This window comes from Xenopus laevis, chromosome 8L (genome assembly GCF_017654675.1).
Source record: "Xenopus laevis strain J_2021 chromosome 8L, Xenopus_laevis_v10.1, whole genome shotgun sequence".
In the NCBI taxonomy this organism is placed as follows: domain Eukaryota; kingdom Metazoa; phylum Chordata; class Amphibia; order Anura; family Pipidae; genus Xenopus; species Xenopus laevis.
The window spans coordinates 86730033-86745804 of NC_054385.1; the positions used below are offsets into that span (position 1 = coordinate 86730033).

Sequence of the window (15772 nt, forward strand, 5' to 3'; positions counted from 1 at the left end):
TCTAATTTAAAAAGTCATGAAAATAAGGGTTCAGATATGCACTCAAACGTGCCCAGTCTTGGATTTTGCCGAATCCCGAATCGGATCTGGGATTCAGTGTTGGGATTCAGTGTATCACTAATGTAAATGTGTGTGTGTCTGTGTACAAAATGCAACATTTCTGAATTTGCTCTCAAAAGCTGTATCAAGTAATGCCTTATTTTAATGTTAGGAGCTCCACATCGCGTGAATGGCAAAGTGAGCGGAAACATCCTGGTTGGTCAAACACCTGTTAACTTCATTGATGCAGACTTACACGCATACATTGTGGCAAATGATGGGAGAGCTTACACAGCTATCAGTAACGTTCCAGACCCTGCATCCTGGTCCTTGACTCCTCTTGCTCCAATTGGGGGACTCTTTGGCTGGCTTTTTGCTTTGGAAAAACCAGGCTTTCAGAATGGTTTTAGCTTTACTGGTAAGCATGTTGTATTAGATATATGCATATAGAAATATTATTGCAGGATTCTATGTAAAAAGGAATTTTACAGTTTATTTAATGCAGTCTCCTGAGGCATGAGTTTGGCAACAATGTATCCTATAGTGTGTCGATTATAATGCTGCTATAGGATTTAATCAAATTCTAAAAGCTGAGTGCCATGTAACTTTTATGTTAATTTTTATATACTATTGTCTGTAGTCCCTAGAGATGTATATAATGATGGGCCAGTTGGAAGTTTTCAACAAGATTCACAAACTTTTACTCTGTATGTGGGACCATTAGCTGATTGCAAAATGCAATGACTTAAGCTGGCCATAGACGCAAAGATCCGATCGTACGAATCGTGGATTCGTACGATTTTCGGACCATGTGTGGAGAGTCCCGACATTTTTCGTCCGTCGGAGATCGGTCGTTTGGTCGATCGGACAGGTTAGAAAATTTCTGTCGCCTCCCGATAATATCTCTGCGTGTATTGCCGATCGTACGATTTTCAGAGGGAGACTGTCACTAGTGTTGTCAGACATAAGTATCGTACGATTGCTGTCAGGGGCAGAACATTGGGTGATCTGTTCTTATTTGATCGGAATGGTAAAGACTTTGATCTGAATGGTTAGTGGAGGGTCGGGAGATGGGAAAGTCCGATCGTACGTTGATTCGTACGATCGGATCTTTGCGTCTATGGCCAGCTTTAATTGCTCAAAAGCAAAAATCTGGTTGATGACCTTTTTGATAGCATGTACAGGCCTTAGGCCTTAGTCAGTAATAGAAGTCCATAGTTCTCAAGCATTCCTTCCATTTCTTGCTCAAGCAACATTACAAGATTGCTGTATATTGAGGATACACAAATGTGTGCTATTCAACAATCGGTTAATGTAGCATTAGCTTTATCCTTCTGTGAAAGTATAATGCTCCAGAACACCTGCGCTGACTCATGTATAGCTCTTTGAATCTACTAGGAGCAAAATTGCTTTCTGAATTGCACATTACTCTGCTTTGTAATATGAGCGAACTAATCACACTATAATGTACAGCCCTTATGATCCTGCCTGAGCCTGGTGGTCACAAATTTCTGTCCGAGAAATGCTGGCTCACTCTTTATTTGTGTACATGGCCAGAAGTTAGCACCTGGCCAATAAAAGCAAATAGTTCCAGGAATGTATCTGTGTGTGCATTGTTTTCATTACACTATAATTATAAAGCATGCTAATGTTGTGCAGAATGGGATGTAACAGAGCACAGCATGAGTACTAAACCAGAGCAAACAATCAAGAGTTTACATTCTAGTGTGAGTTTACAGTTTAGAGTAGTGGTTACCAAACTGGTGTGCTGCCTCACTGGGGGAATGTCTTGGAGCAGTGGTGGGGGCTCAGCTTGAATGCTAGTTAGGGTGAGAATTGGGGGGAAATGGCCATTTTCTTTCCTAAATACACCTGACATCCGGACTTGGTCAAATGTTGGAGCTTCAAGTGTGGCTTGAACTGAAAGAGTTTGACCAGCAGCAGTCCGGAGGGTTAGAGAAAAGGTAAATGTATGGAATTATTAAATAATGATCACTTGAAGCTTACTGCTGAATTATCTCTCTCCATATTTCCTGTTTTCTAGGTGCCAAGTTTGTACACAACATTGATGTCACATTTTACCCTGGAGAAGAAGCCATTCATATTACTCAAACAGCAAATGGCTTTGATTCTGAGGGTTACATGAATGTAAAGACAGCAATTCAGGGTAAAATTCCTTATATCCCAGAGACATCGACCATCAAGCTTTCTCCGTATACTGAACTGTACCAATACTCCGGCTCAGGTAATACATTCTTTTTTGATCATTCATGCACAAAATTGTATTAAACTACATATTTATAGTTTTGCTTTATATATTATAATATATACTAATACTTACATTACTAACTATGTAATATTTATTTTGGTTGTTTTTAGTCGTAACTTCAACAGCCTACAGAGAATACACAGTCCTCTCAGAATCAAACGAAGAACAAAAACTATCTTACCGGTTACGGCAAAATGTCACTTACCAAGAATGCAGTCATTCCCAGAAACAGTCTGTTAGTGCTCAGAAGCTCTACGTTGATCGTGTCTTTGCCCTTTACAATAAAGAGGAGAAGGTGCTTCGTTATGCAATTACAAATTACATTGGATCTGTGCATGGTAAGTTCACCCACTGATTATATAGAAATTGTAAGTGCAAGGGATCTCAACTGTGGAGCCATTCTACTTGTTGATTTCACAACAATGGAATTTTTATTCTGAAGCACATTTGACTGCCTGACTTTGTCAACAGCATCTATGACACTTGGGAACAGATCGACTTTTTCTCCACCTACATTTATATGCCCGGGGAAAAACAGCCTTGTCTGGAATTAGCATTTTTCAGTTCAAGTCCTCTTGGAGGACCAACCTTTCCCACCCAGTCCTCTTGGAGGACCAACCTTTCCGACCCAGCAGCCTAACAGAACAGTGGGAAGGTAACCAATTTTGGATAGAGGCATTTTCTTAACTTGGGTGACAAATCTCCCCATGTGTCATGGCCATAACAGTCCTTTAGGATAAGCCTGCCGCTGCTTCAGGTCCACCTAAAAGGGCAAGCCCCACAGTTTGAGAACCACTGCTTTAGAGCAACTGGGCCTATGTTTTACTCAGTGGTGAACAATCTCTTTCACTAAATAGGCTTGTTATCTTTTGTACCCATGTACAGATCCCACAGAAAGGTCTCTGGAAGTCCTTAAGAAACGGGTCACCATAAAATTACACTTGCAGTCATAGTTTGTTGGCCTCTAGATTTATAGCAATTGCCAGATACAGTATACCCATTATACTTTATTTCTATAATGACGATGAACCATGTCCTAAGGGCTGTAATTAAATAAGATTAAACAAAAAGCTGCATCTTTTTCCTACATCTGTGCCACAGTACTTGAACCACAGATGTTATGCACCGCACTTTAGTTGCCCACCCATTGGGGTGTTCTGATGCTTGTATATGTTAGGAGTGACATACAACATTCAAAAATCCTTCGGGGTTTTATCCATCTTGAAAAAGTGACATTATCTTTGTACAAGTGTATGGTTTGCAGCCACAACTGATTGTGCTTGTATACTCTGAGGCAAGACTAGAAAGCATAGCAAGAATGAATAAAGTGTATTTGCAGACACCAGAATAATGCTTTACATGTTTGTGTACAAACAGTCTTTGCTATAGGGAACGCTGGAATGCATCTCTTTCCAGCTGCTCAAACACCTGATAAAAAGCCTGTTGTTTCTCTCTTGGTCTGTCTCTTCTAATCACTAGCGGAATCTTCAAGATTACAAATACCTCTTCATGCACATCAAAAAGATCTGTGCTTTGACGAGGAGCAATAAAAGGGGCTAAGAAATTCACTGCAACAAAATGTCTTTCAGTTCGTTTTATTAAGTGTGCTTAGAGTTGGTGGGCAGTGGGTATTTAGCTTCTTTTTTATGTAACAAATCCACTGTTTTGTAGTTCTTAAACTACACGAGTAATCCAACTCCAGTTTTCGGGTCAGGAAGTCATGCAACTTAATGTGTACCATAAAGTGTCCTGTGGAGGAAAGCTCCTATTCATTAGGCAAACACAAAGATAAAGATCCTTTTGAGAATGTCAGGGAGACAAAGCCTGTAGGTAGTGTCAGGGCAAATTACATGGTTGTGAAAATCAAATGATGCCTTCATTTGTGAGTTAGTTTGAAGAATGTGTAAACAAGCACAAAGTGTAACAGGAGGGCTGACAATTGTCCTGTTTGTATATTTAAGGATGATTGAAGGCCACTTAATCACAAGCTGTCAATCGGTGTGAAAAAGTTAACGATGGATCCCTTGTGTACACATCCCATGTTTGCTTTGTGATGTTGTGTGCTGATTTCTGAGGATTTGGTAATTTTTACTGGATTGTACATTTAGTTATTCTGCTGAGCTTGACTGTTTGACCCAAAAAGACATATCACCAGACAACATGGCTATACACACTGGTAGCCAGATAAACCAGGACAGGCACTGATATAGCTGTACCGAAGTTGGTTTAATAGTTTGACCAGCTGGTGACCTATTTATTTGCCATGAATCTATATATGCACCAATATGCTAATTGACTAGTCATTGAAACATGAGTAGCCACGCATCAGCTCAGTAGCTACAAGGCATCAGATCTGCCAATATGTCGGTGAGATTCTGCACAATTCATTTGGATCTGAAGACACAGGCAGCAATCATCCATGTATGCAATGATAAATTCTAGTATAGGTACTATGCAGAATTTGTGGGACATGGGGTTTTCCAGATAAGGGATCTTTCTGTAATTTTGATCTCCATACCTTAAGGCTGCTAAAACTCATGTAAACATTAATTAAACCCAAGAGAATTGTTTTGCCTCCAATAAGTATTAATTATATCTTAGTTGGGATCAACTAAGCTGCTATTTTATTATTACAGAGAAAAAGGAAATAATTTTTAAAGTTAGAATTATTTGCTTAAAAATAACTCTGAGTTATGGCCTTTCCATGATGCAGAGCTTTCTGGATAACAAATTTCCAGATTAGGGGTTTTATACTTTGTCAAGTTATGTACATTTTAGTTAAAGGGGATGTATAGTCATTAAATTAAGTAAGTGATTCTGTTAGAATTCCTAAATATAGACTAGTATTTAATGTTTTAATTATTTTGTTACTGGTAAAAAGTCAGAAGTTCAGGTTCCTTCGGCTGTCTGCCCAAGAAATCTATGTGGCTACTGATGCCAAAGCCAATTGAAAATCTAGTATACACAGGACCAGAAAAGTACTTTATTCTCCATTTAACCAAAAGCAATGATTCTCTTTTTTTTTGTTAAAAAAAAAAAAAGCTTTGTAAAGCTCCTTTGTTCCTCATACCATTGGTGCAAGTGAATGATGTGCAGATTAGGGTGCTGCCCCCTGCAATCTCATAAATGCAGCACTGCCAAAGTCATAAAAAACTTGTCAGTGTTTGTATAGTGCAAAAAAAGGCACAACAGTAGCTGCCACCATTACACCATACTCAACATGGCACCCTACTGTTTGAGGCATAATTCGACTCTCAAATGAATATTGTATTACTGGTTTCATTCTAATTTTTTTTTTTAGTTGCCAGTCAGTATATTTTAACTTTTCTTTTGTTATAGATTCGACTGGAGAGGAAGACCTCAAAGTTAACCCATGCTATGATGGTACCCACTTGTGTGACACAAGAGCCAAATGCCAGCCTGGCAGTGGTCTAGAATACATTTGTGTTTGTGCATCTGGATACCAAGGAGATGGGAGAGATTGCACTGGTAAGGTCTTCTATGAAGCAGGTAAAGCTTGCTTTATTATAGCAAATGTCTTTCCCTATCCTGACTGCAGGAGCTAACAACTAACATTACATATGTTAAATATTAAGGAAGACCGTATAAAGAAAAAAGGGCAGACACTATGAGCCTAACTACTATAGAGCCCATGATTAAGTGTCTGAATGATATGAAACATGTAAGGCTGTATCCTTGTGTACTGAAATAAACTACGTAATTAATGATTTGACAAGCCTGCCTGGAAGATTGGTCTCTGCTAGTGCCTGCCCTTTTTTCTTTATACAGTGGTACGCTCCCCAAGCTGAGGGTTCAGGGCGGCGCCCCTGGACCTCCCTTCACAACTGGTGAGTTCTATTAAAAAAAAAAAAAAAACGAGATTTCTCTACTTTCATACTGACTACTATCAACAAAGGTGTGTGTGTGTGTGTGTGTGATATATAGATATATATATATAGATAGATAGATAGAGATATATATATATATATATATATATATATATATATATATATATATATATATATATATATATATATATATTTAAGAAGCTTTAGGCCAGGGGTCCCCAACCTTTTTTTTTTTTTTTTTTTTTTTTTTTTTTTTTTTTAACCTGTGAGCCATATTCAAATGTAAAAAGTTCCCTTAGCATGCCAAATGACAGATTTGATTAGCACCTCTATGGACTTGGCAGTCTACCCACTGCAATTAAAACTTGCTTCCAAGCCAAGAATTGAAAAATAAGCACCTGCTTTGAGGCCACTGAGAGCAACATCCAAAGGGTTGTTGCTCGCAAGCCACTGGTTGGGGATCAATGGTACCGAGGGCTACTGACTTAAAGGGAATTTCCATGTAAAAGAAATGAAAGAAAATGAAGTAAATTTTCAATGTACATTTAAAATAAAATCATTTACAATTATTTTTAAATATAATTTCTATTAAATGAGAACTAAACACTAGCTCCCTCCCACAGTATCTATACTTTTAAAATGTTTCCTTGAGTGTCAACCTAGCATAAATCTGCTAGGGGGAAAGTCTTGGGGAAAATCTGTCATGTTTTCCGATACAGATCTTGCAAGAGCATGCACAGTCAAAGCTGATTCAGGACATAGATTCAATGACGCATGCTCCTGCATGATCTGTATCTGAAAAATAACAGATGAGGATGCCGTTGGCATCCACGTAACTTTTTAACAGAGTAGGTGTCAAGATTAGAAGTCAGCACTCACCCTTAGGCTATATTAGATGAGGTGCAAGTCTTAAGTGGCCACTTCCACCTATAGGTGTTGCAGGGAGGGAGCTTGGAGTAGAGGCAGTGGAGGAGGCTGAGGATGGGCACCGACTTATTCAAAATAAGCCCTGCCATTTCAAGACCAAGAGGCCCAAACTGCCCCCACAAGCCCACTAAATAGTGACTGTCTATGGCATCTTACAGCAGCCTCTCTGCCATTTGCAAGAATCTACAGATTACCAGCCTGAGCATGCAGTCATTGTGCTGTATATCCCTTTCTGTTTTCTGCAGTCACTGCTAGTTCTGACTGTAACCAATGTAGCATTCAGCTCTCCTCCAGGACTGATAATCCGATGACTTCTGCTACATCATTTCAAGAAACTGGACTAGCAGTGCAGAGAATAGGAGATTATTATTATGATTATGTATTTATATAGCACAGCTTTGCATAGACTGCTGCCAGCCTCGGGTAATTTACAATCTATACTCTAAACCATGTACACAAACAAGGAAATTACTATTTCAATAATGCTAAGCATATGCAAATATGGAGAGAAGTGAGCTTCTTTAATTACAATAAGATATGTCCTCATTTGTAGTGTATTTAATATAAATGATTGAGTAAAACATTTTGCTAAGTAGCATTTGCCATCCGTAAAACATTGACCTGTAGTAAAGCCCCGATTTAAAGAAAATCAATTGGGGATACACCCTGATCACAGATAGTTCAATGGCAGTCTTCAACTTCCATATCTGGATGATTATAATTGTGAAAGTAAAGGTGCATTAGGATCTAATCACATATAGTAACCAATCAGCAGGTAGCATTTACATGTGTAAAAAGCACACATCTCATTGGCTGAAAAGCACCCATTGTTGCCTCCCTCTAGTGTGTCTTGCCTACCATTTTTAAATAGGACATGTCTTGTTTATTATTGATTTGTCTAAACATTATATAGTTCTTCATTTGCTGTGAATCTGCTAAATCTTGTTTTGTTCTGACATCACTTCTAGATGTAAATGAATGTGAAGTTGGCTTTACCCGGTGTGGCCAGAACACAGTTTGTGTCAACCTCCAGGGGAGTTACCGTTGTGAGTGCGCCAGTGGTTTCACTTTATCTGGAGATGAGCACAACTGCATCTGTAAGTGATCCTGACTTATTGACATGAGATTTGTCTATCTGTTTGATTAGATAAAATGTTATAGTTCTTCCACATCAATGAGACAAATATGAGTATGTTCCAGCATGTGGTCTCCCTGTTCTTGAGTTCGGTCGAGCCTTCTGCTAACCTGCCTTGCTGCTCAGTTGCCTCCATTCAGTCACTCGGCTTTCTAAAACTCGACAATAAAGTCATTCCTCTAGTAATTTCTGCATTTCACCTGTTAATTTCCTTTACATATAGAAGTCTATGCAAAGGAAACATGTTGGGAAAATTACATCAGTATTGTTTTTCAGCATACCGGCACACACTGTATGTATGGTTCACCTGACTATAGTCTGACTATTCTGTGTCTGTACTTTACTTCTACATTTAGTGGCTTCTTCAATAAACCCATGTGAAGATGGAAGGCATATGTGTAACAGAGATACATCCCGCTGTGTTCCCCATGGAGATGGCGTTTACACGTGTCAATGTTTCCCTGGATTTATTATGAGTGGAGAGAAGTGTGTTGGTAAGTACCAATGAATCAACTAATATAAATATATATATAAATAAATAAATAAATATATATATATATATATATATATATATATATATATATATATATATATATATATATATATATATATATATATATATATATATATACACATATATACACATATATACACACACACACACTTATAATACAGATTAAGGATGGAGGTCCCTGCCCCATAGACATTTCAGTCTAAATATATATATATTTTTAATGTTATTAATTTTGCACTTTGTTCACTATTTAGATTGATAGACAAATGTGTGTTTATATACAGACAAGTGTCAGTGCTGACTCTAGCCTTTTAATATCTTATCTTGCACTTATTACAATTACATTAGATTTTCTGTAGGGCATTGTGTAACGGTAGCAAACTTTCATACTGTAAAAGTCTGTGATAATATACGGCACTTCACTGTCCCTGCAGTATACCTAACCCTACAAAAGCTTGCCCGATGTAAGGATCTTACATCCTACATTCTTTTGTGTTCTGACCCCACTATTTAATACGACTTCTTTCTCCGAGGCGATTTAGGATATATTACTTTTTCAGCAATTATGTGTACTGCTTGTGTAGTTATGCATTTTCAAAGTCATCTGCAAACTGGTACATGTTCTTTTGAACTTTCTGCTGCTCTAAAGGTAACCATGCCTGAGGTTTAATAATGCCTCACCGAGAAGCAGTTATCTATCTCCTTACACCAGGGTCCCTAGACTGTTACATCCCACACGTACTTGTAAAATGTGTCTGTGAGGGGGGCATTAGTAAAACTAACACAGATGAACTTCAAAGAACTGGTTTGTGATGCATCTGTTATGCGAGTCACAGGCTTGCCTTTTTCACAGGGTGTTAAAGGGCACCCATAATTATCCATAGCACAACTGTGAAATAAACAGGCAATGTACTGTTGGTGCCATGTGGAAATGTTGCCTGATCATGAGTTCAAGGAATTTTCTGTATTTTCTTTAGTTGGCATTTGTGAGTTGTTTTTCATCAGTCCTTTGCTGTGTAATTTCCGAGCTTTACAAACAATTAGCAGTTCACTATAGGGAGAGTTCAAAACTTTTAGTCCTCTTTCTTCTGCCGATCTCTATACAGTCTCTCTGTTGTATCTAAAGCAGATTATACAATAATGATCAGCACCCGAAATGTGGCCATAGACGTTACAATTACGATTTTTTTTTTCTGGAAAAGATCTTTTTAAGGAAAGATCATTTATTGAAATATACATTTGTTGAGCTGAATCGTCCGATATACAGGTAGAAACAATAGAATTCTGATGATATCGGTCAGCCCCCCTCCGCCATACACGGATTGAATATAGTATGAAAATTTGTTTTGTATAGTTGTATAGTATTATCGGAAGGAAGGATATAAGGCTTTCAGCTAAATTGCCCATACATCGGCAGGTATTGGCCAACCATGACCTAGTTAGCAGCCTACTGGACTATGGGTCTAAACCAATGCCCTTCCTGACCATTGTCTGTTGAGGCCATTCTGTTAGTTGTAGTACAGCTTGAAGCCTGGGATGGAGCCCTCTGAAACTATAAGGAGCTAGAAAATCCTTCACGGGAAAAACCTTAGCACAGTTATCATTCAAATATACAACTTAAAGGAGAACCAAACCCCACCAGCGGAGCTCATGGGCGCCATCTTCCGGATCTTCGTTTTCCATAATGGTGCATGCACAGTTGGAGCAGTCTTCCAGTTCGTAGCAACTGTGCATGCACCAATAGTGCCGTAAATTGCTGTAGGGAAGGAAGAGGACCCAAAGAAAATCTGGAAAATGGCACGACCATGAGCTCTTCTGCACTTACTCTGCAACGATACGTGAGCAATGTATTCAGGACACTTTCAGGGTTAATAAACTATGCGGGGGGAAGCCGGGTTGGGGGACTATCTTGGGTAGTAGGTAGGGGCTTTTCTTATTGGGAGGGTTTAGTTCACCTTTAATGTCTCGTATTCTTTTAAATGGTATAATGCTGTAGAAACCGGAAAATGCTCTACTCCGTTCATTTTTCCACTTGATCTCTGTCTGATATATATTGTCCTACAATTTGCACAAGTAATGATGTGTAGCATGAAGGCTGAATGGGAGTGAAATGCTTTAGAACATGACAGACATAATATCAGTAACATTCTGGTAACACTGTAAGACATAACATTATCTCACTTAGCATCAAAGCCTTATCTTACAACAGAGCCAAATCCTTTCCTTCCCTTTCTTTGAGCGGGGTTTAACTATAGGGTCTCTTGCACGTAGTTATCTCAAGAGTCTCTTGTGGTGCCCCACTGAAGCCATGCTTAAAGTAGGAGATACCCTCCATGTTTTTTTCAGTGATGTATAATGTGCCCTGAATCGCTTTTCTTTATAGATTTGTATCTGTACATATGTGTGGGGAGCTGCAATATTGCTTCCCTTGGGTAAATTAAAGCTAAACCTTCTTCTTAGCATAGTGATTCATTAACACCAAATATTTATAACACTTTGTGACCATCTGTGGTTTCGCACCATGGATGATTTTCAAACGTGGATGAAAATATTATGGCAACTTCACCTCAAGCGTGAATTAAAAGATGCAGTGAAGGAGCTTACTGTTCACACAATAAACTATAGCTGCACCATAAAACAAACCCTTATCATTATTACATGTTTGACTTTGAAACCATAGAAATGTGCAATTTGTTGTACAAATCCAGGTTGTAGCTAAATCTTTAAATTTGTCTTTGCATGCTTAATCTTAGAAAGTATCTTAAAAGAAAATGACATCTATTAAAAAGTGAGCCTGCTATCGTTAAATCCAGAGGAACGATCCTGAAATGTAACGAAATAGTGTGTTCCACATCCTGTTGTATTGAGGCCCCTTTGTAAAGTCCATCCATAAAATAGCATAAAGGCCCCTGAGGCTGAGAGCCCTCATGCTATAGAAGTGAGGTATGTGAATGATCACAGTCCCATTGATCAAAGCATCTGCACACCCCTTTATTTAAGGACTCAGAGTGACAGGCACAAGCTCTTGGAGGGATTCTGAATTGGCAGGAATGAGAAATGGTAAATGCTAACAATGTCAGATGTGACTGGGTGTAAAATAAATAGGAATGGACATGAAAGGCATCAGAAGAGATGTCAGGCAAATCTGATGGTTATGTCTGGTCAGGATTCAGTGGGTGCTAATTTTGAACATCATTCCCATTTCATGTTACTAGTCATGTGCGTATAATTACACTATCTGTTGCACTTTACATTATGATGTATTTTACTCTTCTACAGATGTCGATGAATGCACTGAGCACAGATGTCATCCAGATGCCTCATGCACCAACACCCTGGGCTCTTTCTCCTGTCGGTGTAATAGCGGTTATGAGGGAGATGGCTTCCAGTGTACTCAGATCTTAGGTATAGACAGAAAGCAGGGAATGCTGTCTCTACAAGCACTATATAGCCTTGTTAGTCATTGATGGGATTATCTACGTAAAGTTGGTCACGTAATACAAGATCCTTTCCTTTTGCAAGGACACCAAACAAGTGGATCTTTCACCTATATGCCCACCCTGAAATGAGCAATAGCAGGCTGATCCAAATGTTTGATCCGACAGGAAAATCAAACCTACCCGATTGATATCTGGCTGATTTTTGGCCAGATATTGGTTGGAAAGGCCTGTTGGAAGGTCCTATACATGGTGCTGCAGACATGTAGTTTCCCAGGGGTTTTCCGCCTGCGTGGAGCTTGGAAAGTAGTGAGCTTTTCTGAGTGATAATCGCCTGAGCCACAAATTCACCAGCAGGTCCAGGCAATTACCATTCAAGTCAATTAATGGGCTGCACATTGCACGGGTGGCAAAATACTGGAAATTGGCCTGCATGCATTTTCCCTAAGGGCTTTTAGTTCTAGATCTAACCCCGTATTGTATAATGTTCTACATTTTATATAACATTTATATACATGTAAAACATTTTGAAGTTTCTGAGCCTTTAAACTCCCCTTGAATGAAACAAAATTGGGACAGTAATGGGGCTTATTTACAAACACTGGGCAAATGTGTACCTAAACAGTAACCCATGGCAATTAATCAGATGTTTACTTTCATTGTTCAACCTACAGTGTCTAAAAAAAAATACAATCACTGGTTTGTTGATATGGGGTTACTGCCCATGGGCAAATCTGCCCAGTGTTTATAAATGAGTCCTAACCGATATAGCAACTAAGAGCCTTACATTGAATGCACATAATTAAAACTCCAGTACCCTTAAATAATGTTTAATTTTGTCTCCAGATCCTGAGCCCCTGAGGACTCCTTGCTTAGAAAAGCGCCAGCAGTTGCTTGGACAGCTGCACCCAAGAGGCCCTCGTCCAGTCGTGGGACAGTTTGTTCCAGAGTGTGATGCAGAGGGCAATTATGTTCCATTACAGTGTCATGGCAGCACTGGACATTGTTGGTGTGTGGACAAATTAGGTGAAGAGGTTGCTGAAACAAGAACACCACCAGGCAGGCCATCCCCAAATTGTGGTGACAAAGGTAAATTAGAAATTTGAATACACACACGTTTTGTTTTCCTACAGAAGAACGATAGATATATATAGACGTATTGCATGATCTTCTTTGTCACCTTTTATAAATATGTCAATTATCAGTCTTGTTTACCCTTTATTTCCTATTAAGCAGACCATGCAGTTACAGTGTGATGTAACTTTCTGTGCAGAGAACATTATGCATATTGGCATTTGTTTGCTTTACCCCTTCTCTCCTATGCCACGTAGTGTAAATCAAGGAAAAATAAATCATTTATTCTGCAAATAGCAACTAAGAGTCTTGCATATATTGCACATAATTAAAACTTAGGTACCCTTAAATAATGTTTAATTTTGTCTCCAGGTCCTGAGCCCCTGAGGACTCCTTGCTTAGAAAAGCGCCAGCAGTTGCTTGGACAGTTGCACCCAAGGGGCTCTCGTCCAGTCGTGGGACAGTTTGTACCAGAGTGTGATGCAGAGGGCAATTATGTTCCATTACAGTGTCATGGCAGCACTGGCCATTGTTGGTGTGTGGATAAATTAGGGGAAGAGATTGCTGGAACAAGAACACAACCAGGCAGGACATCCCCAAATTGTGCAGACAAAGGTAAATTAGAATTTTTAATCTAAACACACATTCATTAACACAGCTGTCACACAGACATTTATATATATATTTTCCTACAGAAATACTAGACATATAGTAGAAGTATTGCGTGATCTTCTTTGTCACCTTTAATATAGAGACTGTATGTCACTTGTGAGTTGTTTACCTTCTATTTCCTATTTCATATTAGTTACAGTGTGATGTAACTTTATGTGCAGAGAACATTGTGCATATTGGCATTTATTTGCTTTACCCCTTCTTTCCTGTATCATGTAGTGTAAAGTCAAGGGAAAATATATTTTTTATTCAGCAAATACCAACTGAGAACCTTACATTGAAAGCACATAAATAAAACTAAGGTACATAAAATAATGTTTAATTTTGTCTCTAGGTCCTGAGCCCCTGAGGACCCCTTGCTTAGAAAAGCGCCAGCAGTTGCTTGGCCAATTGCACTCAAGAGGCCCTCATCCAATCGTGGGACAATTTGTTCCAGAGTGTGATGTAGAGGGCAATTATGTTCCGTTACAGTGTCATGGCAGCACTGGACATTGTTGGTGTGTGGACAAATTAGGTGAAGAGGTTGCTGGAACAAGAACTCCACCAGGCAGGCCATCCCCAAATTGCGGTGATACAGGTAAATTAAGAATTAGTTCTAATCACACACAAACACTACATTGGATATCAGTCCCCATGTCCCCTAGTGAAATTAGGCTGTAGAACAAAATGCCTGAGACATTATTAAAATTACAGTGTAACAGTTTTTTTTTTTTTTTTTAAGCAGAGCCCACTCAGAGACCTCAGACAGTATGTGAGAGGTGGAAGCAGAGTCTTATTGAGCATTATGGTGGGAAACCAAGCGGAGAACATTATGTGCCTCAGTGTGATCAATACGGTGACTTCAGCCCTCTCCAGTGCCATGGAAACAGTGGCTATTGCTGGTGTGTGGATAAAGAAGGCAGAGAAATTGAAGGATCTAGAACAGAACCTGGAATGACACCGGCATGTAAGTTTGCAAAAGAGGTGCAAATAAGTACATGTCAAATGGAAGCAATGATTATGGGCATACCTGTTTCTCTGCAGATCCTCTATGCAGATTATAAGACTGATCAGGTTAATATAGGAGTGTTAGTTTTTAGTTTTAAGCTAAAATATCACTGGGATGCATACATTTGTTGCCTTTAAAAGTAGGCTAGCAGTGTATGAAGATATTTAATCTGTGGCCCTCCTTTTTCTTTGTAGCTCCATTTGATTGGATGGGCACTGGCCTTTTTGAACTAAACTCAGAAACCAAAAGCCCTATGTCCAAAAAACCCGCCAAGAAAACACCATGTAATGGGCAGAAATATGTAAAGGAAAAATCTTGCATGAACTAATAACTTATCAGCTTGAGCTAGATTGCAAGATAAAAATACACCTGCTTCATTACATCCATGGTTTTTTCTTTATATTTATAGGTATACCCACAGTGGCACCTCCAACCATGCACCCAACTCCGCGTCCTGATGTGACCCCTCCTGCAACAGGCACCTTCCTCTTGTATGCTCAGGGTCAGCAGATTGGATACTTACCTCTCAACGGCACAAGGCTCCATAAGGATAAAGCCAGGACACTGCTGTCCCTTCATGTAAAGTATCGTCTTCAACTAGTGCACTCTCTGTAGTTATGGAGTGGTACCATATTAGACTGCATTATATGTTCTGGGGGGTAAAAATATTATGTAACTTTAAACTTGGCTAAACACCAAGCAGCATCAAGTCCATGTCCCATTTAGCAGCGTTTATTCACTTGTCTACTGCGTGCTCCTCTTAGATAAGAGACCTGTTATTAAATCTTATCATTGATCTTCTTACTTAGTGATTTGTGGCCTGTTACTCTCTAGAATGGTAAATGACAGACTTTGTAAATAGCTGCCAG

The 15772-nt window shown here is 39.1% G+C and overlaps 1 protein-coding gene across 2 annotated transcripts in view; it reads left to right on the forward strand.

Moving 5' to 3' along the window:
• Positions 1 to 15772, forward strand: part of nid2.L (nidogen 2 L homeolog) — a 40536-nt gene that overhangs the window by 17432 nt on the left and 7332 nt on the right. The window contains exons 6-17 of one of the 2 annotated variants that reach the window (XM_018229098.1): positions 212 to 457; positions 2084 to 2284; positions 2419 to 2646; positions 5648 to 5797; positions 8052 to 8180; positions 8575 to 8712; positions 12012 to 12137; positions 13016 to 13258; positions 13616 to 13858; positions 14250 to 14492; positions 14637 to 14861; positions 15313 to 15482. In XM_018229098.1, coding sequence (XP_018084587.1) covers positions 212 to 457; positions 2084 to 2284; positions 2419 to 2646; positions 5648 to 5797; positions 8052 to 8180; positions 8575 to 8712; positions 12012 to 12137; positions 13016 to 13258; positions 13616 to 13858; positions 14250 to 14492; positions 14637 to 14861; positions 15313 to 15482 — 2342 coding nt within the window. 2 annotated transcript variants of the gene reach the window in all.